This window comes from Cyprinodon tularosa, unplaced genomic scaffold, assembly GCF_016077235.1.
Source record: "Cyprinodon tularosa strain WSP-4 unplaced genomic scaffold, ASM1607723v1 ctg275, whole genome shotgun sequence".
Taxonomy (NCBI): Eukaryota; Metazoa; Chordata; class Actinopteri; order Cyprinodontiformes; family Cyprinodontidae; genus Cyprinodon; species Cyprinodon tularosa.
Genome location: NW_024038980.1, coordinates 790,863 through 818,385, shown reverse-complemented (window position 1 = coordinate 818,385; position 27,523 = coordinate 790,863). Strand labels below are relative to the sequence as shown.

Below are 27,523 nucleotides of genomic sequence, written 5' to 3'. Positions count from 1 at the left end.
TCTTCGACTTTTATTTTGAAAATCCTCTGCCGTAAATTCCTTTAGTGTCGGGAAGCTCTGTTGTTGATGTAGCTGGTCCTTTCACTGAGTTGACGCCTGTGTTGTTGTAGAGGAAACGCTTTAAAGATGGACTCCATGGATTAGCTCGGGTGTCCAGGTTTTCCTTCCTGATGATAGGTGGGGCAGGCAGCTGTTGTTATGAAGCTGGTATCTTGTAAAGGATGCAGAGATGGGAACATTCAGACAGTCGCAGATCGTTAGCCTGAGGGGCAGAGGACCAGTAAATCGGTGACATCTGTTTAAATCCGCTAACAACCCGTCCCTAGTCTCTGTCGCAGAACATAGACAGCGCTAACTTTGCAGCTGACTGGAGATATTTGCGCCAAAAGCCTCTGGAGGTCGCAGCATAGAGAATACAGATAACTGCGTTAGCAAACAAACTACCATTAATCCTAAAAGATGTACGGTTCTACTGCTGTTTGCGAAATACACAGTGTGCGTATTTAGTCAGTTTTGGTCCTAGCAGGGACTCTCTAAGCGAGGTTGAACGTATTTATTGTGAGGATGGAGTCTGACGACGACGTGCCTCTGATCCTGACCTGGGATGAAGCAAACAGCGGTCTGCTGAACGAAGAGGAGACTGAGAGAGAAGACAGAAGTAAGTCCAAACTTAAGCGTTATGGTGTCTCTGCTCGGTTTGACAGGCTCTTCCTGTCTGAAAATGGACAAAACCTTAAAGTAATGCAGTTAGGATAAAGCTCGGTATTTCAGCTAAAGATGCAAAAGCGTCAAACAAGTTTAATTTGTTATACTGCTATAGAAACCTTCCAGTAATTACATTAAGATCACCAATTGGTATGAATGCTTTTTGCAACAGTACAAGACTAAACTTTTCATTTTAAACAGACAGGGTTCCTACAGCATAAGGCAAGTTAAATTCAAAACTTTTCAATGCCACTTAAATAAAAATTTAAGACCAACTTTACAGTAAACACAAGAAAAACCTGGTAGTGAGAAATTTACCCCAAATGTTTATTTTACCCCAAAACTTTGTTTTAGGCTGCTCAGTGGAAGATGTTAGCCCTGCTGCCTTGCAGCAAGAAGGTTCTGGGTTCGATTCCCGGCCCAGGGAGTTTCTCCATGGAGTTTGCATGTTGTCCCTGAGCATATGTGGGTTCTCTCCGGGTACTCTGACTTCCTCCCACAGTCCAAAAACATGACTGTTAGGTTAATTGGGTTCTCTAGATTCTCCTTAGGTGCGTGAATGGTTGTTTGTCTCTGTGTTGCCCTGCGATGGACTGGCGACTTGTCCAGGGAGACCCCGCCTCTCCACTGTAGACAGCTGAAGATAGGCACCAGCACCCCCCTCGACCCCAATGGGGACAAGCGTATCAGATAATGGATGGATGAATGTTTATTTTAACATAAACCACTACTTTCTGGCCCAGAAGATGTTTCAAATATTGAAAAACTTTCCATATAGAAAGAAAGCTTAAAAACACACAAATAACAGATATTTTGTAACTAGTGTTGCGCCAATGCCATTTTTTGATACCGATACCCGATACCTGGCTGTGCAATATCGGCTGATACCGATACCATCTGTTTGAAATTTATGTTTGTGTGTATATATGAAGAACTGCATACTACTTGGATGTGAAATAATTGCCATCATGGCTTTGTCAAGCTGCTGCCTTCCTTTGTGAAGCAGGAAAAATACTAAAACAAAGTGAATCCAGTATAACTTTTTATTGCCTACTTTGAATGGGTGACAATAGTTGAATAAACTTTTGGCTCTCTAAATGGTATCGATGCCCTATTTGTTGGTACTCGCTGATACTGATACCGCCATTTTAGTGCTGGATCGGGGCCCCGCCCGAAACTGGTATTGGTGCAACACTATTTGTAAAAACTACAGAACTGAATTTATCCCCTCCACTTTCATTGTCAGCGTACCGCCAAACATTATCCTGAGATTTGGTTTTCCTGGCGCTGTTTTTGATGGGAGAGATGCTGTGGAGGCGTTGCAGAGACAAGGGTGGAAGAGAATGCTGCTTCTCCATAACTTCAATTTGACTCTTTGAGTTTCACGCTTCGAACATGTGACTCCACTGCGTTGATTCCCATCGTGCTTCATCTACTTTCCCTGGCAGCGGTTTTAGTCATGCAGAAAACTTTTGGATGGATAGATTATTTTTCATTGAATTTAAACTTCCCCATGTTGTCCAGATAAAAGTTAGTGGCACATCACACCAAGGTCTGGCCATAACATCATCTTTAGGACAATTAATGAGCAAAACATCCATATTTTCTAAATCAAGACTAACTATATTTTCCTACAGCCTTTCCATAATTTCTAGATAAAAGGTATAGTGGATAAAACTCTTTCAGTTTTGAGTTCTGGGGCGTAAATCTTTTCCATCGTCATTACTTACCTACTTGTATCAATAAACGTTCTGCGTAAAATTGATATTTACAAGCACTAATATCGACATAAATTGATTATTTTATAAGTTTTTATTCAAATTGTTTTTTATCTATAATTTCACTGAAGACTTCTAGATGACTTGCAGAGACAAATAATTTTCTCTTTACCACATAAAACACAACATCTAGTTCTGAAAAGAGCATGAATTCTGTATTGATAATCTTTGATGTTACTATATTTATGTGTATAATTAACCACAAAAAAATGTCATGTTTTGAATATTCCACTTGAGAGTATTACTGTTGCCACCATCTGTATTAGAGGGGAAAAAATGGTAGGGGTGGCCACAGGGGTGGCTAATGATTGGCTAAGGGTGGCCGTGGCCACCCCTGGCCCCCCATCTAGCTCCAACCCTGATCAATAAACCCAATACTTGTTCATTCTTTTATGTGTTAAGGTATTTTGCATTAAAAGCACAAGGCTTTACTTGCACCAATAAGCAGAGATGGTTGTAAATATGTACATATTGAGCATATCCAACTGATAATTAGTAATATATATACATATGTGTTTACGTATGGTCCAGCAGAGTAGGCTATCTAAAGTGTTGGGGTACTCAGTGTAGCAGTTGTCCTGTTGCCTTTGTCTCACACATATAAACTACAAAATAACCCATGTGAGAAACAGCTGGCTCAGCAGACCGCCCCCGGCCCTCCCTCAGTCCCTCCTGGATGTTCCTGAGCAGCATATGCATGTTGTGCTTATGAGTTTCTGCAGGGCGTGTGTGAGTGTGTTCCTTTGAGCTGACTGGATCCTGCTCTGTGGATGACCAGGGTGAAGAAAGGAATGCATCTTTTTTTTTGAGGACATTTAGGAAATGTTTATGAGAGAGAAGTGTTAAACTTTTGGTGTTGTTTTTTGCTGCTGGAGCGCTCTGGAAACAGGAGGAAGTGTGAAGGATAATGCCATTGTATCAAATGAGTGTGATCTGAATGGTTCGCATACATACTCTGGATCTGCTTTTGCCTGCAGGACAATCAGGTCTTTTCTGAGCCAGAATATGATATTCACATTTAGGCCTGTGGACAGCAAACATATGGGAGCCGATTTCTGAGAGAAATACAGCCTGCTTTCTGTTTGTGTTCTGGTTGGGAGCGACCAGACAGGAAGGCAGGAGTGAAATCTGCAGCTGTTGAGGATCCCCTGGAGGAGCTGCTAATCTGAAAACAACTCGGAAAACTTGCAGCTCTTGTGTTTTTAAGACTAGGGATTAAACTCTATTTTTGCAATGCGGTTGTGTGTTATTTTCTGCTAAAACGCAGGATTAATTCCTCTTATTGTGTCTGCACATGTTGTCTCATCTCTATATCCTGTTTGTCACAGAAAGGAGAAGAAATCAGTGCTTAAGTGCTGCAGAAGCATTTTTTTCCCTTTTTCTTTTTTAAAATCAGAGCTCAAAGTTCAATTACAGCTTGAGACACATTTTCAGAGTAAATGTTGGTGTTTTTTTTGTTTTTTTAATGTTACATTCACACTACTTTCTCTTTGTTGTGACCGTGTTTTGTCTCAAGAGGTGTTTTGATCTTTCTGACATTCAAACATCTGGGAGGATCTGATCAGGACTGAATGGAATGTTTGTTCATCTGTATCTCCAGACGTCCTTGAAAGCTGCCATAAAACCCATCTGTTACTAAGCACACTTTTTGTCCAAGCAAAGGGATGGGGGGGAGTTTCGGACCTTGATACATTCATATTGCATTACAAATGGAGTCCTTATGTGGACAGGGAGCTGGTTTCCATGACGATCAGTCCTGTAACACAGAGAGCCCCATTGCAATCTCCTCCTTTGCCTTACAGTCAGAGGCTGACTGCATTGGTAGGCCAATACTCTACCAGATTTAGCAGATTTTTCTTTTTTATTTTCTTTTATTTTTTTAAAGGAAAGGGTTTTTTTAAATGCATGCATGTATCTAAAGAGACTTTTCTCTACATCAGGATATCATTGACAAGTAAAAAAAAATGCTATACATTATGTCCATTCATTACAACCAGGGTAGTAAGTAGTAAGTGTTTTTTTTTTTCTGTTATGTAGCTTACAGATGATCAAAATGATTATTGTTATTACTAATGAAGAACGATAGGAAAGAATATTACAAATTTAATATGAGTGCAAATAATTAGCAGTTGATATGTATATTTTTGAAAAAGTTAAGATTAGAGGGTTTTCTTTAGCCATTGGCCATAATCATCTGCATTTAATGTGTGATAACTCCAGTTAGAATATGCTTCTGAGTATAAAATAGAGCTGAACTAAATCAGTCAAAAGGCCAAAATAGTATTGAAATGATCCTTAACTACTCTAATAAATCATTAAGTAATTTAGGAACATAAGTAAGTGAATGTCTATTTGCCCAAATGTCCATTTAAAGAAAATAAAAACAGCTAGAGAAATTAAGACCATTTAAATTTGATATTTCAAAATGGAATTGTTGTTATAACCCTGCATGCAGAAGCGTCACACTACCTGCCTTAGTGATACACCAATAAATTGAAATTTTATTTTCTTCTTTCAGATGGAGGAGGCAATTATGACATAGTGAACAATGCTGCGATTTCTGCAACTGGCACACAAAGCAACAAAAACCAAAATGTGTCTTTAAAGCAAAGCTGGGAGATGAACTACCAAGAGGCGGCCATATACCTTCAGGTTTGACTAAATAACCAGTATATGAGGGTTAATACGCACACTCTCACATGGTCAGTTAAGGGTTTTATGATAGTTCCAGGGCTAAAAATATCATGCAGATGGATAAACTTTGGACTAGAGGAAGTAGTAATTTTGGTAATAGAAAGAGAACTGTTTGCTGGATGCAAATCAAAGTACACTAACTCAAAATGGTAATTGATTAAGCACTTTTACAACAAGGATTAAAAAAAAAAAAACAGTTCTTAAGTTGAGCTTTGCTGTAACTTGTCAAATAAGGATGTTTTACCATCTGTGTTTTGAACGGATCTTCTAGGAAGGAGAGAACAATGACAAGTTCTTCTCTCACCCTCGGAACCCCAAAGCGCTGGCAGCTTACCTGTTTGCCCACAATCACCTGTTCTACATGATGGAGCTGGTGACGGGTCTGCTGCTGCTGATGCTGTCACTCTGCGAAGCTCCGGCTGTCCCCTCGCTGCGCCTGGATGTCTACGTAAGTTTGCAATCCACTTTGAGCTTCTTTGAAAATTCTTCCTCTCAGCTCAACCCCACGACAGTGGGGTGACCAACACAGCGACAGACCAACACATTATAGAGCCTAGTTGTGAAGTAGAGGGAAAGAGAATAGATTGAGTATCTTTTTTTACAATTAAAAATCAGAAAAACTCTGGAATATATTTATCTTCAGATCCTTTACTCTAATACCTCTAAATTAAATAAGATCCTATGAAAATGCCTTGATAATTAGTAAAGGTAGTTCCTATCTATGTAAATTAAGCCTCTGAGCTTTATTGGAGAACCTTAATTAACATGATTAACATTGAACAGAGGAGACAGATCAAGGAAAATGTTGCTGAGAGCTTTAAAGCAGAATTATTTTATAAAACACAATCTTCTAGTTTTCCCCTTTTGTGTCAGTTATCTCAAAAAGGCTAGGGTTAAGGAAAGCAATAAAAAGTAGCAACAAAGGTTGTTGTTTTTTTTATTTGGAGGAGCTTTACTACCACCCATTGAGGATGAGTGAAGCTCCAGGAGATATAAGTACTTTTAGGAAGTATTGCAAATCTTTCTATTATCTATGGAGATCAATGTCGTCATCTGCACACTATCCTTTAAAGCCAGTTGTCTGTACAGGCTGTTGAACGGGACTCTTTCTCAGGTGCATGCCACTCTGGAGCTGCTGGCTTTGCTTCTGGTGGGATTCGAGTTGTGCATGAAACTTCGCTGGTTGGGCTTTCACACATTCATACGGCACAAGAGGACCATGGTGAAGGTACCTGACATCTCACCAAACCCGTCCTGCTCTCTGTGTCTGCAGGCTTCTTGTCGGTAGAATTGTTTTGCAGTTGGTGACTGCATTGTCTTGTTTCTCCTTCCTGTTGCAGACCTGTGTGCTGCTGCTGCAGTTTGTGGAGGCCATTGTGGTTCTGATCAGACAAACGTCACACATGAGAGTAACCCGAGCTCTCAGACCGATTTTCCTGGTGGACTGCAGATACTGCGGTGCTGTTCGCAGGTTGGTTTTTATAAAAATCCTTTCAGTATTTTCTCTCGGAGGAGGCACAAAGTCATTGTTTTACAAGTCTTAAGTAGATATCAGGATTTCATCCCTAAAGCTCTGGTGTGTGATAATTACATAGATTTACTGACAGGACTGTAATACATTATACAAAATTATTTTATTTCTTATCATCTACTAACTGAAAGACTGAATATGTTTGCGTTGCCTTAAATATTGCTATTTATAATTACATAGTATCACATTTACGGGCGCAGACATCTTTGCACTACGACAATCTAGTGACTGCAGAGATCACCATTACACTTGAATGTTACTGTCGCAAGTTAGACCTATATAAACTCTAAATCCTTCACTGACTTATAAAATACTGTTTATAGAATTATTTACATAAACAAAACTCGTCCAGCTATTGTGGAAGCCATTTTTACCATGATGTCCTCTGTATTGTCGGAGGGGAAGAAGGGGTTCATATCACTGCAGTCTGAACATTGGATATTACTGAAAATGAGACACTGTAGCTTTAAGTCCAGGGTCAAGTCTCAAGTCAGAACAGGTGATACCAAAGTAAAATACCAGCCTTAAGACTTTGAATATCAAATCATTTCAAGTGTTTCTTAAAGTTGAATTAAGTTGTAAAAGTAAATAGTTTACTATATTTTCTGAACATGTGATGAAACAAGCGCAACTGAACATTTGCTGATAAGACAAAGTTGGCTAAAGTCAGTTATCACATCGTTGCTGAAGCAGAGTACCTCCTAGTAGGAACAGTAGGAGGCTCCTACTGTTCCTCATGCAGCTTCAAATGTAAGACTCAGCCTGATGTTGTTCCATCTCTCTGATCCTCCTCCTGCCTGTTTTGCATTCTGCATTTGTTTTGTTTTTAAGTACTTTGAAGTTGATGCACTTAAAGAAATTACCATATTTGTTTTTTTTTCTTTTAAATCTGATCAGTTTGATTGGTTCTGCTGCAGCTCACACACATACGTATAGAGAGCCTGTATTAACAGGAGCAGATCACTCGAGTCCCCACTTCTGCTTTAGTCCTTGATAAGTTTGAAAAAAGGTTCCTTCCTTCCTTCCTTCCTTCCTTCCTTCCTTCCTTCCTTCCTTCCTTCCTTCCTTCCTTCCTTCCTTCCTTCCTTCCTTCCTTCCTTCCTTCCTTCCTTCCTTCCTTCCTTCCTTCCTTCCTTCCTTCCTTCCTTCCTTCCTTCCTTCCTTCCTTCCCGTTCCACAATAATTCATGTTTTTATTTGTTGTCAATTCCCTGTTAACAAAGTCTTTTTCTATCCAATCAGGAACTTGCGCCAGATCTTCCAGTCTCTCCCATCTTTCATAGACATTCTCCTGCTGCTGCTTTTCTTCATGGTCATATTTGCCATCTTGGGTCAGAATCGCTCTTAATTTAATTCTCATAAATGTTGCTGTTTATATTGGAGCTAATAGTTATCTGTTTACATCTCCAGGTTTCTGCCTGTTCTCCACCAACACAGCTGACCCGGTAAGTCAACTCATTGGTGTTCCTGGCTGTAGTTTCAGATTGTTGTGCCAGCCTAGATGAGAAATATATGTGTTCATTTAGACTGTCCTCTCACCACAGTACTTCAACACTTTGGAGAACAGCCTCGTCAGCCTGTTTGTGTTGCTGACCACAGCAAAGTAAGCAGAAGTAATGTGTGTTTTGTCATTACACATCTGATGTCCAGTTATTGTTTCTCTGTACTCTTGCATTTTATTTTTGTGAATGTTTTTAGACTGTTTTGGATGTTGCTGGGTGTGACTGAGCTTCTCTCTCTTGCAGCTTCCCTGATGTGATGATGCCGGCGTACTCCAAGAACCGCTGGTCCTGCGTGTTCTTCATTGTTTACCTCTCCATAGAGCTCTACTTCATCATGAACCTGGTACAAATATTTATATTTGTAAAAATAAAACCTTGTAAAAGCATTCATACCCACTGAAATGTCCTTCCTTCTTAACTTCACTCCTTCTTGTTGAGGTTTTATCTGATAAACCAACACAAAATGCACCACTTTGGTGGTCTAATGACGTAAAACCCCACTACAATATGTTAAAGTGTATGATAAAAAATACAAGATGCAGGTAGTAAGGGGTATAATACTCCCTTCCAAGTACTTCGTAAACCCTCTTTAATGTGTATTTTGCTTTTATCCCACCTCTAGCTTCTTGCCGTGGTGTTTGATACATTCAATGATGTGGAGAAGATGAAGTTTAAATCTCTTTTGCTTCACAAATGCTCTGCTATCGATCATGCCTTTCAGCTGCTGGTTAGCCGACAGGTACACAGACTGTTTTTGGTATAAAAATAAGTTTTATGGTTTATTTCTGGTAGCATTTAACTGTCTCTGTTTTTCTTTCCCTCTAGAGGCCGATGGGCGTGTCTCTGAAACAGTTCGATGGTCTGATGCGTTTTTACAGACCCCGAATGTCTGCGAGAGACCGCTTCCTCACATTTAAAGCTTTGAACACATCGGGGGCCCCAATACTCAGGTAATGTCTGGCAGGTGTTCTAAAAGGAAAATCTACTTGTAAGTGTGCTGGTTTGTGATGATTCTTTTCTTTCATAACAGCCTGCAAGATTTTTATAAGTTTTATGAGGTCATTGGTCTCAAATGGAAGGTAATTATTTTAGAATATTTGATTTTATGATCATTACCATTCTTTTTTCTGTTACTCTGGCTGAACATGATGTGCACACTCTGTAAATATGTGTTTGTTCTTCAGCCACGACGGAATAGAGAGCACTGGTTTGATGATCTTCCGCACACAGCCTTCCTCATTTTCAAGGGTAAGATCTACATTTTTTTTGTTTGAACATCAATAGTGAAACAGATTCCTTCCTTTTAAATGCAGTGCCTTGCACAATCATTCCTACTTTTACTAGAAAAGTTTTATTTGAAAAATCAGCACAAAGTGGTGCACAACATAAGAACATCTAAAAAGGTTGCATTTATATTCTGCTCTCTTAACCCAGTAATTTACAGACCTCTACTAACTTTGAGCATCAGAACCATTTTCTAACAATAGTTTTTAGTTAAATCGGCTGAATTTTGACTGGATGTTTTAGTTTCTGTCTTGGCTTTCTTGGTTGGGGATCTGCAATCTGTGGCTTCAGAGCCACATGTGACCTTTAATGGTGCCCAAAAAATTATAGAAAAAGCCATCTAATATACTATAACATAAGTATCAGTCTTAGAAGCGTTAATGGTCATAGTTTTTTTTTTTATTCATTTTTTTTTACATCAAGTAATATCCTAAAGGTTTGTAGAGGTGTAATAATCTATGCCGTTTAGAGGGATGATTGATCAGTTAGCATTTCCTTCTGTAATCCTTCAGAAAATTAAATCCCTAAACTGCTTGCAGAATCCTCTTTGCAAGGGTTAGAATTAGGGCTGCATGTAGCAATTATTTAGCAAATCGATTAATCTGACGATTATTTTTTCAATTAAGCGATTAATAATAAGCTTTTCTTAGATAAGTTTATGAAATTAAACCCGATGAAACTTAAACTTTTCTCTTGTGGACTTATGGATAGTGCAAATTGGGAGACGAAATTATTTTTTTAAATCTTTAATCCAAAATGTTTATATATATTTATTTTATTTTTTATTTTTTTTAAGTGTTGATGTATTTACTGTTCTATTAGGTTGCTCTGTCAACTTAAGGCATATTTTACTGTATCAACACTCTTCTTAACGATTAATGGATTACTAAATTAGTTGACGATTATTTCAATAATAATTTAATCACAATCAATTTGATTAGTTGATTTAGCCTCAGTGAGAATGAGACTGTTCACTAATGAAGGGATTCCTTAAAGCAAGTGGTAGCTGGAATATATTTAGGGGTCTGCACACACCTTTAAAACGTAAAGGTTTTATTCATAGTTTAAACGGTGTGATTTTATAAAATAGCTCAACAGCCTCTTGTCCTTCTCAGGCATCCACCTGGTGGTGAAGTCCAAGGCCTTCCAGTATGCCATGTGTAAGCATCATCACCATCATCATCCTCCCATCTTCCCCCCTGTTCAAACATTCCCCTTTTAAACCTTTCTTTTATGTCTGCAGATGTGGTGGTGGCCATTAATGGTGTGTGGATCCTCGTAGAGACATTCACAATGAACGGTAAGACCTTTGCATGGAATGCACAGACACAACATTAGACATGTCTCCAACACTGGCCTCACTCCCCCCTCTGATCCTGCAGGTGGATATTCTTGGTCTGAACTTGTTCCCTTGAGTTACATCATTTTCCTAACGAGTGAGTAGAAACATGCTGAGTTCTCTAAAACACTTAAAAGTATTTAAAACTGGACACGATTGGACTGATGAGGATCAGAGTCACTAATTCCTCCTCTGCTCCATCTTGGCTTTAGTTTACGGGGTGGAAGTGCTGCTGAAAATAGCAGGTTTGGGGCCGGGGGCTTATTTCAGCTCTGGCTGGAATCTGTGAGTAAAACACTGTCAAAAATCAAGCTGAAGAATAAATGTTAGACTTCTAAAAGTCTGCTTAGTTTTAGTTTTTGTATGAAGCCCTGGAAAGCTTTCAGAACTCGCTTTCTGATCTCTACTGCTGGGCGTCTTCACTGCGTTTTGTTTTCCATCCAGGTTCGACTTCTCTGTGACTGTGTTTGCCTTCTTGGGGCTGGTCGCTCTGGCCTTTAACATGGAGCCGTTCTACTTCATTGTTGTTCTCAGACCGTTTCAGCTGCTCCGGTCGGTTTCTCTCATTTTAAAATCCCACCCATCAGATTCCATTTTGGTTTTTAACAGGTTTTTTTTCTCCTGCTTTTCTCCCAGGCTGTTTAAGATAAAGCAGCGATATCGTAACGTGTTGGACACCATGTTTGAGCTCTTCCCAAGGATGGCCAGTCTGGGACTGACTTTAATCATTTTTTATTACTCCTTTGCCATTGTGGGTATGGAGTTCTTTGCAGATGTAGTTTACCCAAACTGCTGCAAGTAAGTGTCACTGTTGGTGTCAGAGGAAATCTAAACATTACCGTACATTTCCAAATGTTCATGTTTAAACATGTTTACCACAATGAAAACACATTTAAATGTGTTTATTATTATTATTATTATAAACTTTACTCTTCTGCATCTCACCCACATATAGATTAATATTTACTCAAAGGTTCCTTTTGTTTGTTTTTCCCTTTCTTTCCTTTTAGCACCAGCACAGTGGCGGAGTCCTACAGGCAGATTAACAAAACGTACGGCAACAAAACAGTTTTGGAAGAAGGCTACTATTATCTGAACAATTTTAACGACATCCTCAGCAGCTTTGGTAAGTCCTCCTTTCATTATCTTTAAGAGTCCAAATGGTTTTCACATTATCCATAAACTGCTTCAGTAGCATGACTTTCTCCTGAAGCTCCCTTTTAAAGACTTTGAGGAAAACAGTTTTTTTTTTCTGCCACAATTGTTTTTCAATTAATTTCTTGCACCTAATCTATATAGTTTTACGTGGCATTTTCAACACGGTTTATTGCTGGAAAAAAAACATAATTTCTTTGCACATCTTCAGTTTTACTTTGAAGCTAATATGAAACAGAAAACTGACTCATCTATTGGTGATTATTTGTGTTTCAGTGTTAGTTAATCAATTAAACAGTTATCTTTTAATCAAAAGTGTAAGAAAGAGCACAAAAGCATGGGTTTGAAATAAAATCGGTAAGGCATTAAGAAAACCTTAGAGAATTGTTATAGAATCGCTGATCCTCTTAAAGCTAAATATAAACAAATATTTGTATCATTGTGTCTGTTATAAAATATGCTTCATTAAAAAAAATGAAGGGAAATGAAATAATGTGAGGGCAGATGTCGACTGTTCACACAAAGTGTTAAAGAGATGTTCAACACTTTTTCATTTTGCCTGCAGTGACTCTGTTTGAACTGACTGTGGTCAACAACTGGTACATCACCATGGTAAGAGTCTGTCATTGTTGCTCAGAGCTCCTACAGCAGACCTGTTGCTCTTTAACAACTATTTTTTTTTTACAATTGATTGAGTTTTACACATATAAACCATCAAATGAATTTATTATTACAGAAAGTAAAAAAACAATTCAATTCATTTTGAAAGTTAGCAATATTAGGCATTAAATTAGAAAATATTTGTTAATGAAAACAAAATGTAGCATATATGATAACCCCCCTGTGTTTTAAGTTCATGATTTTTATAGATTATTGTTGTTCCAAATAACATCTTTTAGGTTTAATGGTATACATTTTTAGCCGTGTAGGAAGAATTAGACTCAAGATCACCTCAAAATAATCTGGATATACTAGTTTTGAGCAGGAATATCCTAAGATTTGTAAATGTAGCAATTATGTAGTACATGTGATTTCAAGGTATGTAGATTTTAAAGTGAGATTTTGCTTTGAGATATTAAGAGTCAGGCCCTTCTCCAGTTTGTATCTTCAATTTGACACATATGATATGATTTTCATCCAGGTACAACTCAGATCTTCTTAGAAATATTGTTAAATTGGTTTGGGGGAACAGGAAAGATTTTCATAGACATTAAACTCTATTAGTAAAAATTATTGCTGGTTTATCACAGAGCTAATGAAGATGGTTAATGTCTCTTTTAAAAGTTTTTGAAAGATAGGATTAAGATTGAGTCAAGGTTTATAAGACTTTTTATTTTATTTACCAGTTACCGTAATTCCCGCATCATAGGTGCACTGGATTATAAGGAGCAAAATCAAGGCGCAAGTCATCTTCCTGCTTCCTCCACTTCGTACTAGAGCTGAACGATTTTGACAAAAATCAAAATCATAATTATTTTTGATCAATATTGCTTTTGCAGTTTTATTTCAATTTCCTTATTACTAACCACATGTATAGGTTTCATTACACGGATCTCTGTGGTAACTGCAACTCTTTTGACCTTTATGTTTGCCGGCAAACCCACTTTAAGTGTTTTACAGCCTCTGCAATTTGAATAATTAATTTAATTTAATTGCGATTTTATTGCTATTGAATTGCTAGCCCTACTTGGTACCATTGATTCATTAATGTTGAATTTTCTTATAGCTGCTCGATTTCCATGTTCTTCTTAATTACTGACAGCCTTGAGTAGGAAGTCTGCATCATAAGCGTGTCTCTTGACAGGTGCCATTTTGGGGTCCTTCTATACACACTGTAATATTATGGTGAGGCACAGTGTGTATTACTCCTCCATGCTCCTGACTTTGGTAGCCATGATGCTGTAGTTTTGTAGTTTACAAAAATTGTTCTTAAAGGGTGCCATGTCATACAAAACTGCTTCGAGGTCAGTAAGCTCTACCAGAATAAATCCATATAAAAGGTGGATTATAAGGTGCATTGTATTTTTTATTTATTGTAATTAAAGTCTTAAGGTGTGCCGTATGTGCTGAAAAAACTGTAACCTTTAAGGTGTTGAAAGTGATGCTTCAACTGCATTTTCTCCATCTTCCAGGAAGGAGTGACGTCCATGACAAGCCACTGGAGCCGCCTGTACTTCATGACTTTTTATATCGTTACCATGGTAAGTTGTTTTTTTTTCCCCCCCTTAGTATTTACTCAGAGTATTTCCCTCTAACATATTATCTGTTTTTACAAGCAGAAGTTTGAAATACAGCAGGTGACCACAGTGTTTATTTCCTTCTCCTTTTCAGGTTGTGATGACCATCATTGTGGCCTTCATTCTGGACGCTTTTGTGTTCCGCATGAACTACAGCCGCAAGAACCGGGAGGCGGTGAATAACCCCGAAGGTGTCTTTTTAATTTTTGTATGATGTAAACAGGATTTAAGGTGAGAGAGCAGGTGTGAGTTAAATGTGTGTGATTGTGCCGTAGATGAAAATGGGATAGTGTTTGAAGTGGAGGTGAGGAGAGATGAAGCCTTGGCCACCCTGGAGTTTTACAAACAGACAACCACATCTCTGTCCTCGCTCAGTACGCTGGCTGCCGTCCTGCAAGCCATGGACAAGAGTGGAGTAAGAAAATCACCTCTAAATGTTGCTCCTGCTGCATCGCAAGGAAACCATGCTAACCTACTCTCTTCCTTCTACTTCTTGGTGTACAGCACACATCTTTGGTTTACTTGGGCCGCAGATCAAGGACAAAGAGTGACCTCAGTATGAAAATGTATGAGGAGGAGATACAGGTAGGAAACCAAAGGATATGCTAAATGCATGGTTTTATAGAAGTGTCAACATGCTTTTAAAGTCCCTATGTAATATTCAGCCAGTTCTATAGTCTTAGCTCACATTAGAGACGATGACATTTCCCAAGAAGCTAAATGTCAGTATAAGAAGAACAGATTTCGAAGATAATAGACTTATCGTTTTGGTCATTGCAATATTTCTGAATATTAATATCATCCTAACATTGTATAGCCCAAGCTATAAATAATGTGGGGCACAATATAAACACATGGAAGAAGAGCCTTTTATCAGATGAGACAGAAAAATTTAACTTTTGGCAGTTCACCTTAACTCTCCCGGAACACACCACACCCAACAGTGACTGCAGTGTTAATCTGTAGATAAGTTTTTCTCCTGCTGGGATAGTGAAGCTGGAACACGGATAGAGCTAAATATGGGGTAATCATGTTAGATAATGCAAAAGATAAGAGAGAGAAAGAGGTTCACCTTCTAGCAGGACAATGACCCTAAATATACAGCCAAAGCTACAATGCAAAGTCTATTAATTTACCAAGACGACCTCGTCAAAGTCCAGACCTGAATCTGGCTAAGAATCTTTAGGACTATAAAATTTTTCACAGACATGAGCTTTAGGCGGTGGTTCTATGACGTCTGAACTCCCAATGGCAGAATCCATGCCACACTTTTCAAACTCATATTTTCCTTAATTCTTAATGCTTTGCTTTGTTGCTGAATATGAAGAAAATGAAAGTCGAATTTACTCTGTAGTTTAAGCTTTTTGGACAAAATGTAAAAAAATAAAATCAAGGCATGTAAACACTTTTACCAAACACTGTCATTGTCTGGGCTGCCCTTCCAAGTTTTCCCTCTGATCTATTTTAATGACTCTTTTTGTCAGGAGTGGTATGCAGAGTTTTCCAGGGAATGTTCGCCTCAAGGAGACGAAAACCTAAACCTGGATCAGAACAACGCCGTCGCCGACCCGTCTCCTTCACAAGAACATCAGTTAAACTCACAGGGTGGTTCTCACAGCATTAACTGAAATAACATGTAAGCGAGATGTACATAAACAACACCTCAGAGGAAACCCCAGCACTTCCAGTCCCCCCCTCTGACTCTCAATAATGCCCTGAAAGAGGGGGGGTTAAAATGACGAGTCTCTTGAACTGATGTTGGTGAGATTAAATGACGCTGAGATTGACATTTTGAAGGACCCTAAAGAAGCTACCAGAAATCGTCTACTACTGCAGTTTATTTTGTGTAATTATCATGATCCAAAGTTTTGTGTACTCTTAATATAAATTAAACCTGATGCCTTAGTTTAACAGTTTCTGACCGGTATTAACATGAAGATACTAGATTCTTTGATAGCTGTAAGAACACTAAACACTCCCTAAAGGTAAATCCAATGTTCTCAATGTAAAAAGTTTCCCTTACTGTCTCAAAAGACTTAAAGTATTTTATATAAGCTCTCATTCTGTAATGTTCCTGAAAGTAACAACAGATTTTAATAAAAGTATTCATACAATGAAGTCCCTGAGTGCATTGCTGCTGTGTTTCAAACAAGGTGGTAATTTAAAAATCACACTAAATTAAAAAAATTTTCTTCAAAAGCCCCCATAAAAACTGAGGTTTTTTAGAAAAATAAACAACTGCATTAAATCACAGAACATTTACAGTATTTAAAAGTGTGACATTTTTAAAACACGGAGTAAATATCAAAATATCCCAGAGATGGATGAGGGAACGGTAAAAAGGCACAGTGTGATTGGTTTGCTGAGCACCTCAAGTCTTTCACCTCTTGGTTTTAGTGACCAAACACAGGAGAGTCTGTGTTAAGCATGTGAGTGCATCACAGTTAATATCCAGTATTGTTTCAAGCAGGGGATAACGGCATCGGTCTGCACTCTTCCGTCTCTCACAAGGTCAGGTGTGGATCTTTCCAAACTCTGTGAGAAGCGCAATGAGAAGAAATACAAAGTAGAAGACGAGGAGGAAGATGCCGTAGGACCGACCCAGATGGAAGTGGCTGAGTGGAACGATGAGAAAGGACAGGACCAGGGACAAGCCCAGAGAGCCTGCAAGAATCCACGTCAACAAGCCCTCAGATCCAAACTAAAGAGGAAAACAAGAGAATCAGCTTGATGGTTTCTAGAATAGTGTCTTCTGTGGATTTTAAAGTAGAGGATTACCTGAACAGAAGATTGTGTTTTATACATCTGCGCCAGGCATCCCAACCCGACTCCAAACAGCATGTCTGAGATACAGTCAAGATCCCATCGTTTGACTCTTTGTAAAAAGATGCTTTTAAAATTATGTGGTTTAGGGTAATAAAACTATTACCATGTTTTATTGAGGTTTGAAAAAAAAAATTACATCAATCATAAAGGTAGGCTCAGAAGATTAATTGTACTTTATAATCTACTACCGGTATTTGGGATAATCTGTAGCTCATGATTATCGACACTACTTGGGGTATGAGTGCTTAATTTAGGATATATATATATATATATATATATATATATATATATATATATATATATTTCAATCTCAGTTCTTAATATTTATATTTCTATGTCTCTTCAGTTTTATTTTTAGAATCGTTATTTCTTTTCGCCATGCAGTCCAGCTCTGTATACATGTTGACATCTATCCTTTGTACAGATATTCCACTTCCTTCTGTTCTCATCCTAAATAACATTCCCAAATTCGTTCTATAAACTTCAGTGCAAAGGATACTGAAAATAATGCCTCCGAAGCAAGCAGCTATGGCCATGCGTGGGTAACCCTGCCGAGCCACTGTGATGTCAGAGAAACAGTCTGAAACAGAGAAATAAATCAATGGTTAGGTGCTCCAATGTGGATTGTGTGATCAGACTCGACAGATATCACCTCCGATGCTGTTGCCCCAGGCCAGAAGAGTCAAGCCCAGCACCGTGTTGCTGAGGCTCAACACCACACCGAGCATGTGCAGAAGACTGACCACCTCTGAGGCGGTGGCGCTGATCAACACTGCGCTCGCCACAAAGCCCAGGAGTGCAAATATCTGGAGGAACAAAGACGATTAGACTCGCATCTACTGAACCTTCTGATCATTTGTTGCATTACAAAATTTATTGGGTTTTCTGCAACAGGCCAGCAAATCAGAAGGTAAATGGCAAGGTTCTTAATATTTGTTTATAAATAAAAGAAGAATGTGGTGTGTGCATTTGCATTCAACTCCCATAAATATCTTTGAATAAAATATAGTAAAACACTATTTTTAAAGATCAAGTTGAGTCACCTTATTCTGTTTTTTGTTCTCAGTATAATTCCAATAATGTTCCGCTGGAGAACTTTAGTAAACAAACAGAATCATTCAGACCAATGAATAGATCTAGTTCATATATGAAAAAAACAACTAATTTAATAAATTAAATAAGAAATTAGTGATTCCAATTCAGTTGTAATTATAACAATGAAGTCAGGGGCAGTTTGATATTCCATCTGGTTAGACATTTTCCATCTAAGAAAATTAGCATTGGAAACAACAAACCTGATTTAAGTTCATTAATTAGTTGCATGAACTGCATGAATCAGGTGGTGAAGTAACCACACCCCTATATATTTCTGGCCAATCACATCATGTATCGTCTAAAACATGGTCAGCAGCAAAACGGATAGAAAGGCAACCTGCTTTACTTTACTGGTGTCTGTGTGTGGGAGGGGGTCACCATCCAGCCGGACAACCCTAGGCAGCTACAGCAGCAGCCATCTAAAATGGCCTTTCCCAGTCAAACGCCAGCTTAATGGCAGCAAACTTCCTGCCACTGGAGTGACCCCCTCCTTCTCCTGGATGTGCATATTTTTTTTACTCTGACTCCATCCTTTCACTGAATTACAGAGTCTGACCAGGAGAAGGTGCTTCTCTTTAGATCTTAATGTCCACATATAATGGCTGAAAGAATGTTTTAGTATAAATATTGACCAAGGACCAGCCAAGGGCCCATCAAGGAAAGTGGGGAAATTTAGAATGGCTACTACTGTATAGTGGAGAACTTTAGTTCAAAAGATACATACTCCTTTGTTATGACTCATCCAGAGCTGAATTCAGTAACTGTGGCAGAAGCTCCCTATCAAGTTTGACTGGATTTTAGTAATTTCAAAAAAAATGTCTTGCATTTAATCCTGTCGACATGCAGGGCTGGTAGAGACCAGCCACAGTGCATGTTGGTTCTACACACAAGAAACAATTTTAAAAGGTAAAAAAATAAAAATCTGTCATTGTCCCTTAATTTTACAGTCACCCTATAACTCATTAAATGACATTTGAATTAAATGCTCAACATTTTGTGACTATAGCTTTAAAAAAAAAAAGGGGATTTACTTATTTTGCAAGGCATTCCCTTTAATTTAATTAGGAATACTTCAATATAACAACATGCTGCATTTTAAGGAAACATCCTGAATCTAAACTAAATATTGTTGCATATTTTGCTTAATTGGCTCAGTGTCCAAATAAGGCATATTCTACTCATTTGTTTGTTTTCCTCCCTGTTTTACAAAATTTGAAGTTTTCTATTCTTAATATGCATTAGCAAGACCACCTACTGGGTGATATTTGGGAGGCTGGTCGTTGGTGGTGGTGCAGAAAACTATAGCCGCCAAGAACATTCCCAGCAGGAGAGTCAGCAACCAGATAGGAAACTCCCCCTGAATCATGACTTCGCCATCTAGACGATGAGAAAAAACTCAATGTTTAGGCATTATTTTATCTTAAAGTAGCTTTAGTGTGTTTATAGTTATTATCGTTTTATAGTGTGACATAATGTGCTTACATGCTCCAGACTGAAAGACAAGAACACACAGCAGAGGAGCAGTGATCAAATGGAGGCAGTTTAACGGTCTCCTCCAGTTTTTGTCCTCCTTGTCTAGGTCCACTACAGGGACACAGAGCAGCAGCAGCACCTCCAGAGGAGTCTTATATCCAAACAATGGGAGAAACATTACAATGAGAGATTTAAACAGACCTTATCCCTCTGCACTGTTCACCAGATTCGGACAAACCTTCACTACTTTAAGGAGCCTCCAAGTCCATGATTTCCTCCGCCACTTCCTGCTGTCCACTGGATTCAACGAACTCATCAGGATTTCACTTGTGGACTCAGAATATGGCAGCAGTGGCCTGTACTCAGAGTCTGCAGCACAAACGTGTGATTATTGATGGGGAAACGTGCAAAAAACCCTCAGTGGTCTGAGCTGCTGCATTCTTACCGTAGTCCTGCTGGATCGTTCCTCCTGTCAAGCATGGAACGTCTTCATCAGATGAGTCTGATGAGCTGAACTCTGCCTCAAAGAAAAACAAACTCATCAGTAAAAAAAGCAGGAAGAAAATGCACATAGAATATTTGAATATGTAAAATTCTAACCTGGAATATGTGGAACGTTTTGGACACTGTTTGTATCAGAGTTTTTTCTCCGGTTATAGATGTATGAACTGATAATAACGGTCAGAACATAAACCACATAGAGGCTCATGTATCCTGGAAAAAAAAAGAAAGGAAAAGAGAACCAGTCATACCTCATGAATGTTAATACAGTGCTATACAGTTTTGATGTGTGAAGATGATAAGTATTATGAGAGCTGGTCACTTAATTCCTGTTTTTATTTCTGCCATTTTCATCAGGTTTAAAAAGAAGTTAATTTCCAGAATCAATTCAATATAATAAATAAACATTTCACCAAAATGCATAAAATCTAGCCTAGTAAACTAGCCCCACCCGCCAAAATCATTTTTGCCTGCGAGTGGTCTAGCCTCGATGAATGACCCAGGCCAGAACTGGCTGGCCAATCACAATGCAGAGATGTGTTTTGTATATTTGGATGCAAAGCAGGCGGGGTTTTGAGGGCGTGACAACAAAGCTGCGCAACTCTGAAGAAAGCACAACAAGGAAGATGGCTACAACTATTGAACAGTTCTCGTTTGACTCAACTTTGGAATCAGTTTTGGAAGGATTAGACTTGGGGTTTTCATTGAAACGTGAGCAGAAAGAAGCTCTACGCTCATTCATTTTTAAACAGGACATTTTCAGCATTTTACCAACAAGCTGTTTGTTTACACTCCCCCACCAGCTTTCTGTCGCGCTTACTATGTCACAGTCAGTTGCGCTCATTGGTCAGAGCGTTGGCCAATAGGCACAGAGATGGTTTGAAAAACAATGGGTTGTTCTCATCAACAATCTTCCGATGTCTCATTCATCGGTGCCAGACTAAATTACACATTTAATCTCACATTATGTCTGATTTATCAGGCTACATAAAATACATATAAACTAGAAAAGCACTCTGGGAGGGCAGACCTCCGCCAAACAGCTCATTCCCCCCCCCAACATATTGTGACTTCCCCTTAAGTTAATACTTTGAATACAGGTACAGTAGGGCAGGACAATTAGGGCTGGGCAATTAATTGCATTTAATACAATTGAAATTTAGAGAAATGTCATTTTCAAACTGCAGAGGCGTTCCATTTTAGTCACATTACATTTAACAAGAGTAAGACACTCAATTTATTCCTCCAGCCCTGCAGGTGGTGGTAATACACTTAAAGGCACACTGCAGACTTTGTGACCTAAACAGTTGACGCATATGAGTCATTTTAAATGATTCATCACGCCAATATACAGCACTTCACCCTATTAATGCTATGAACGGGGCTCCCCTCTTGAAATACTGACTATGTAAGTTGGGAGAAGATGCACCGTGATTTGCCAGGTCATGTGACCTGGAGGACTTTACTGATATCGTCATGAACTATTATTTTTCCACCTGCTCGACTACTGGTCATGGCTGAGGCACGGAAAAAGTTTAAACCTTCTGAGGAGGCTAAAAAGAGAAAACGTGAAAGGGGTTGTGGCGAAGGAAAAACAAGAGACGAACAAGAGCAGGCGCGGGCTGAAAGAAGCTGAACCTAGACGTCTAGCACCATCCCCAATCAAAACACACGGGAGGCTGGTGGGTTGACTGTTTGTCGACTTTTGCGACAGTGCTGCTGCGATTGTGGCCACTAGACTTAAAGGTTACAGGTCTAGCACCCCTAGTGGCCAAAAGTTACATGTGTGCCTTTAAAGTAGGTTTGATGCCACACAAAAGTTAGCAATGGAATTGTTGCCAAGTAAGCTTTCAAGGTCATGAAAAAACTGAAACCCTGGAGTAAAAAAATCCTCATGCTTTTGCTTAGTGCAAAGGAAAATCACAATAAAATTGCTAAAATAATGGCTATCTTGATTTTGAGCAAAGTCGTTTAGATGGTGATCCCGATCATCACCAAATGTAATCATTTGTTGCCAGCCACACTACGCGCTTTCTGTGAAAATATATTACGCTAAGCTGTGTGTTTACCCAGTGTTTCTCCCAAGGTTGTAACGCCTCTGTAGAGGATGAGAAAGGTCCAAAACACAGCAACCATGTAGAAGATGACATCACGTAGAAACGGACGGGAAGCTACAGCAAAGGGTTTGACCAGTGCAACGCTTCCAGCCACTACTGTGGTAACAAATATCCCGGCTCCTGTAAGGACACAATTATTATCCTTTAAACATTGCTGTTAGATTATCTTGATGCTAGTAGGAGAAAAATAGAACTCAAGTACCAAACAGAGCCCCGACAGCCAGCCCAGCGGTATGTGGATGGGAGATCGCTGCCATGGCACTAAAGATGTCTGGAGCTCCATTACCCAACGCCAGGAACGTCACACCCTCAGCAAGGATTGCTGTCAAAGAAACAACTCTCCACCAAGCATGGGCCAAGATTGAACCAAGGTTTTAAAAAGTGTCACATCATTTTTATATCAAGCAGTTGCTACTTTTAAAGGTTGTTTCACTCAGATAGCAGAGAAATCTGGTGAATGAGTTAATTTTTAAAGTAGTGAATTTTCTGCAGCAATGTGGATCATAGTATAATGCAATATTGCTCTTCAAGCATGGGTTGCTTTGCCCTGCTGGTCAGCTGGCTGAAAGAAGGCAAATACAGATTCAAGATTATTAAATTCGGCTGTTTGGAAATAATTTTGACATTTCAAAAAAAGTTAGCAAGCTGAGCCCCTGATTACACATAGGTTTTTTTTATCTAAAAACTGAAAAGTTCTGTTACGCTTACTGTGTTTGTTTATGCCAAAATGGTGTGTGGAAATCATCCCCATATTGGTTGCAGTGTAAACAGGGATAAAAACATTTTATTGGGAGGTCAGAGTGGCATGTTTTTAATCAGGGAATGTAGGGTTGAAACAATTAATGGTGACTAATCGATTATTAAAATAATCGTCAACTAATTTAGTAGAATGATTTAGTTAATTAAATCATTAAATGGAGTATAGACTATAAAACATGTCTTTAGCTGACAGTGTGACCCACTTAGAGCAGTAATTATATCAAAACTCTAAAAAAAAAATGTAAACATATTGCATTTAAGATAAAAAAAAAGTTTTTATCTGTAAATATGCTCCATCTTCCTCAAGTGGAAAAGTTTTAGTTTCACCTGGTTTAATTTCGAAAAAAAAATTCTTTAAGGAACCTTTCACTATCTTATTATTAATCGATTATTTAAAAAATAATCAACCGATTAATCGATTTGCAAAATAATCGTTAGTTAGAGCCCTAAGGGAATGTTTACTTTCGTGCTCAAATTGTTGCCTTTCAGAGAGCCGTCCACTTACTAGTGGTGTAGCAGGGATAATATACCATTTTTAATGTTTCAACCTCTGTCTTTGCACAGATTGAAATTAAAACATGATTATGTTGGTATAACAGCAACGGAAAAATAATCCAATTTTCAACTGACATTTTTTGTAAACTGAGTAAGCGGAGTGAGCTGTAGGCTAATTATAGAAGCAGAGAGCATGACCAGCTAATTTTAGCCTGTTATGATCCTAGAGTAACTATCAAGAGCAGAATTAATGTTCTATCAATTAAGCAAGCTTATTTGATAAATACTAATCAGATCAACAGGACATTTATTCTGGACTTTTGTTTATTTTGAAATATAAAACCAAAATAAATCAATGTCAGATAAGACTATCAACTGATATAATCATTTCTTTATTAGCTGCAGCAGGAATAATTTTTTTTTGTTTGTTTGTTTTTCTGTTTAAGCAAAGTATCTTTTTTAAGTAAGTATATTTTTTAAGTATTTATATATATATATATATATATATATATATATATATATATATATATATATATATATATATATATATATATATATATATATATATATATATATATATATATATATATCTGTGTGAGATTGTAACTCTAAATTCAAGTAATTTCATATGGTTCCAAATCTTGTTCACATAAATAGACTAAAAATACTGGATTTCTCTCCATCTACCAAAGTTAGAAAAGAGACTAAAAAAACCAAGAACTTAGAGCTTGCTGTTAAAGGAAGCGGAAAAAGGATACAGCCACATTGTGAGAGAGGTGAAGAGTTGAGGAGATTGCTGAGAGGTTGGGGCAAAAACTGGGGAGGGAAAAACCAAATAAAATACATATAAAAAATGTTTTTACATTTTTATATATGGCTGAACAGCATAGTTTGTTTAATACCAATATGTAAAGAAATACAAAAACAACCAAACAAAAACAAGAGCAAAAGTCCCTCTGTGTCTTTAAATGAAGTTTTATCTCAACAGTCATGTGAGTCACATGACTGTTAGGCTGACAGGGTGAAGTCAGCTCACATGCCTTTTTACCATCTACAAACTAAACACACAGAGAGGGCACATGTTGCCCCCGGTAACAGGAAACATACTTACAACTTGGAAGCAGCAAGTCCAAGGATGACAAACAGGACGATCAGCCATATGACCTGCAAATAAACAGCCAAAAGAAAATGCTTTAATGATTTCATAGTCAAATTAATCAATTGCCAAGAAAAAAAGATGACATTCCTCCTAATAACTGTGGATTTGGTTAAGTTTTTTTTAATATATATATATATATATATATATATATATATAATTAATGTTCTCCAAAAAATATTCAGTGGTCAGATTGGAAAGCACAATCTTACTTCCTGTTTTTTTTTTTCATATGAGTTGGTTGTATTCATTAGAGGAACTGAATATATCTAAGAATCGCAGTGAAGTTACAGGATTTAGCAAACAGTGAAACTAGTGTTTTGTTTTGTGTGTCACTTCTTCCGCCGCTCAGTCAACTTCCTCATCATCCATTGCTGATCTGCGGATTGTCCTGCTGCTTTATGACGTGGGTTCATGAGCGATTACAAAAGCAAACACACACAAACAAACAGGTCTTACACAGAGGGTGATGGTGAAAGGAGTGAGGTTTGGAGGCAGCAAGCAGAAGGCCACTCTCAGGTAGTTCACCATGCCATCTGCCATGCTGCAGTCAGCTGTCCTCTTCACGAAGGCGCATCGCTCTGAGGCGCTGTAGTTCATCACAAGGTCGCACTGCACGGATACACAGGTAGCTAAGTCAATGCGTCCACATGGAGGAGAAGTATAAACAATGTGCTGGTTTCATCATCGTACTGATTTATTGATTCCCTGGCAAATATTTCTAAAATTCAAAGGGCAACACTAATCTCAAACACTACAACTCTGGATCTTTACCTAAAAGCAATCTTTTGTACTGTAATCAATCATAACGTTAAAAGCGCTATTGTAAAGTTTCTAAAGTGCAAATTTAACCAATAAATGAAACATATTTTTTTATCTAAAGCCCTGAGGGGAACCAGAATTTAGGGAACTGCGCTATACTTTTTCCCTCCATGAACCAAATCCTAGGTGAAGCATCAATGAATTATAATCCTGGATCAGTTTTACTTTGGTTATTTGATTTTCCATTTAGAAATAGATAACATAAAACAAGAGGTGATTCAGTTTTGGTCTTAAAATACAAACATTTAAATTGCAATACAAAGTGTTTCTCTTATTCTGTGTCAAAAAGGGATAAGAAGAGTTTTGAAAATAATTTAATTTTCATTTTCTCTTTTGATTAATAAAAAAAAAACAAACTAACAAAGCTAATTTCTTTTAGACAACGGAAAAAAAGCCTTGTATTTTATTTTCAAATTTTCATTATAAAAATAGCTTGTTTTGTTTTTAAAATAAAAATGACCAAAAGATACACTGGTCATCCTGGGACTTACTTTCATTTACATTAACAATAACTATGACAGATTGGTAAATAAACATGTAAGGGAAAAAAAAAAAAGACACTGACCATCTATGGAAACAATACTCAAAATAGTGAGTCTTTTAATGCATTCTAAATTTACAATACTTTAAAATACTTATTTTTTTTTTTTTTTTTTTTTTTTTTTTTAGCTTACTTTAACTCCCTGGCAATGAGTTTGTTTGTTGTGCAGAAGTATTTGCCCATACTTCTCTGCAGTGTTTTTTTTATTTTTTTATTTAGGCCCATTGAATAGTTCTTGTTTTTAGAAATATAAACAAGGTAAATATTATTTTATCTTAAAGTAATCAGAATATATTTTAGCCTTAACCAGATGTGTAAAAAAAAAACTAAACTAAACATTAGCTGTTTTGGCCACCATGAAATGCTGCACTGGGCTGGGAGTCCTTCTTACCATATTAATACTAGCAATGGTCAAATATAACTAATAAAGATTGTTTAATACATTTAAATTTGTCAAACTAAAAGAAACTGAGCAGTTTAGAAAATAAACTAGGACCATATAACTTTAATATAAACATTGACTCAGCTTCCTTTAAAATGTGTAACTAAAATACAATTATTATTATTATGGCCCTGATGGTCCTTTCTGAGAAAAAAAAAAGAAATTAGGGATGATTCTAAGAGGAAAAAGCATCATAAATGAGAAATTAAAGACTTGCAGTTTTATTTATTTCAATCTAGAATTGGCTTCCATTTTTTTTCTCTTGAACATTTTTCATTTAATCTCTTTGCAATCAGTAAAACCAACAAAAAGCAACAGTATTTTCCTGCAATGAGAATCTTTCTTAAACTTTTTGAATTGTTGCTCTTTTTATTATTTTAAAAATCTTATATGCTTTTATTGCCTAGTCACTCACATACTTTTAGGATTTAAAGGGTATTTCTATTATATGTAAATCTATGACAGTCTGCTCATTCATAACTCAACATGTCAGAATAAGCAAGTGAAGGACCACCTTCCTCCCTGAAACCTCATACTAATGTTAACTCTTACTGCAGATTGTTTACTATAGGAAATAAGCCAGGATTTCTGACCCACCTCGTCACTCGTACTTTCAGACATCATGGCTAACAGGGTCGGTCCTGCTATTCCAACACCGGGCTGGTTAGTGAGACTCCTGCAGTCTGAGACAAGCAGCTGGCCGATCAACACCAAGGCAGGAAACCATTGACAGCCGTAAGGATCCACAGTTTATCCTGGAACCGCGTCCATGCTGCTATCGCTGCGGTAACAGGACTCTGTCCTTGGCTCCTGGAGGCCTTCCAGCTGCTGACCTGACTGCTTTAATTAAACCACGGGCCTACGAGAATGAAAATAAACATCACGACGTTGTAGCGGGTGTTGTTTACCTGCCTGCTGCCCTCCTCTACCAACCTGACAATTTTCTATTGCACCTTTTCCTGAAGCTCCGCCCATTGATAAAAAAAAAAAAAAAAAAAAGAAGAAGAAAGTGACCCGTGAAGCGTTTAAAGACCTCTCGAAAACAGAGATTTGAAGCTCCGCCCATTGGTTA

General features: G+C 37.9%; 2 protein-coding genes across 5 annotated transcripts; one reads left to right on the top strand and one right to left on the bottom strand.

Annotated features, from left to right (window-relative positions):
* tpcn1 (two pore segment channel 1) lies at positions 1–15,852 on the top strand. 2 transcript variants are annotated; one of them, XM_038290084.1, is made up of 26 exons: positions 1–658; positions 5,002–5,135; positions 5,449–5,625; positions 6,292–6,405; positions 6,518–6,648; positions 7,950–8,038; positions 8,118–8,152; positions 8,252–8,310; positions 8,453–8,552; positions 8,832–8,948; positions 9,035–9,159; positions 9,240–9,288; positions 9,394–9,457; positions 10,609–10,653; positions 10,737–10,793; positions 10,876–10,929; positions 11,045–11,117; positions 11,277–11,384; positions 11,469–11,630; positions 11,843–11,958; positions 12,553–12,599; positions 14,120–14,188; positions 14,319–14,415; positions 14,500–14,639; positions 14,729–14,809; positions 15,709–15,852. In XM_038290084.1, the coding sequence occupies exons 1-26, from the start codon at positions 565–567 to the stop codon at positions 15,850–15,852; spliced, it is 2,481 nt and encodes an 826-aa protein (XP_038146012.1). In that variant the 5' UTR covers positions 1–564. The 2 variants fall into 2 exon arrangements, with proteins under 2 accessions (XP_038146012.1, XP_038146011.1); XM_038290083.1 differs by lacking the exon at positions 1–658 and adding an exon at positions 3,213–4,304.
* On the bottom strand, positions 14,181–27,474 carry slc8b1 (solute carrier family 8 member B1). Of its 3 annotated transcripts, none has more exons than XM_038290087.1 (16): positions 27,385–27,474; positions 27,049–27,310; positions 25,106–25,258; positions 24,602–24,654; positions 24,249–24,306; positions 22,439–22,544; positions 22,189–22,356; positions 20,219–20,332; positions 20,064–20,135; positions 19,857–19,987; positions 19,628–19,769; positions 19,401–19,522; positions 17,703–17,856; positions 17,550–17,630; positions 17,003–17,067; positions 14,181–16,925 (listed from the first exon to the last, which is right to left on the bottom strand). In XM_038290087.1, the coding sequence occupies exons 2-16, from the start codon at positions 27,073–27,075 to the stop codon at positions 16,737–16,739; spliced, it is 1,635 nt and encodes a 544-aa protein (XP_038146015.1). In that variant the 5' UTR covers positions 27,076–27,310; positions 27,385–27,474; the 3' UTR covers positions 14,181–16,736. The 3 variants fall into 3 exon arrangements, with proteins under 3 accessions (XP_038146015.1, XP_038146016.1, XP_038146014.1); XM_038290088.1 differs by having other exon boundaries at positions 27,405–27,421; XM_038290086.1 differs by having other exon boundaries at positions 27,049–27,398.
* Between the last annotated feature and the right edge of the window lie 49 nt (positions 27,475–27,523).

Bases quoted from the DNA above. Each gene is read 5' to 3' on its own strand.
- tpcn1 (XM_038290083.1), top strand. From the start codon at position 4,193: ATGGAGTCCTTATGTGGACAGGGAGCTGGTTTCCATGACGATCAGTCC. The intron at 10,654-10,736 runs GTAAGCATCATC...TTATGTCTGCAG, and splicing joins GGCCTTCCAGTATGCCATGT to ATGTGGTGGTGGCCATTAAT. The intron at 11,959-12,552 runs GTAAGTCCTCCT...TTTTGCCTGCAG, and splicing joins CGACATCCTCAGCAGCTTTG to TGACTCTGTTTGAACTGACT.
- slc8b1 (XM_038290087.1), bottom strand. From the start codon at position 27,075: ATGATGTCTGAAAGTACGAGTGACGAG. The intron at 17,857-19,400 runs GTAGGTGGTCTT...TTGTTCCTCCAG, and splicing joins AGCCTCCCAAATATCACCCA to ATATTTGCACTCCTGGGCTT. The intron at 17,068-17,549 runs GTATCCTTTGCA...ACTGTATCTCAG, and splicing joins CTTCGGAGGCATTATTTTCA to ACATGCTGTTTGGAGTCGGG.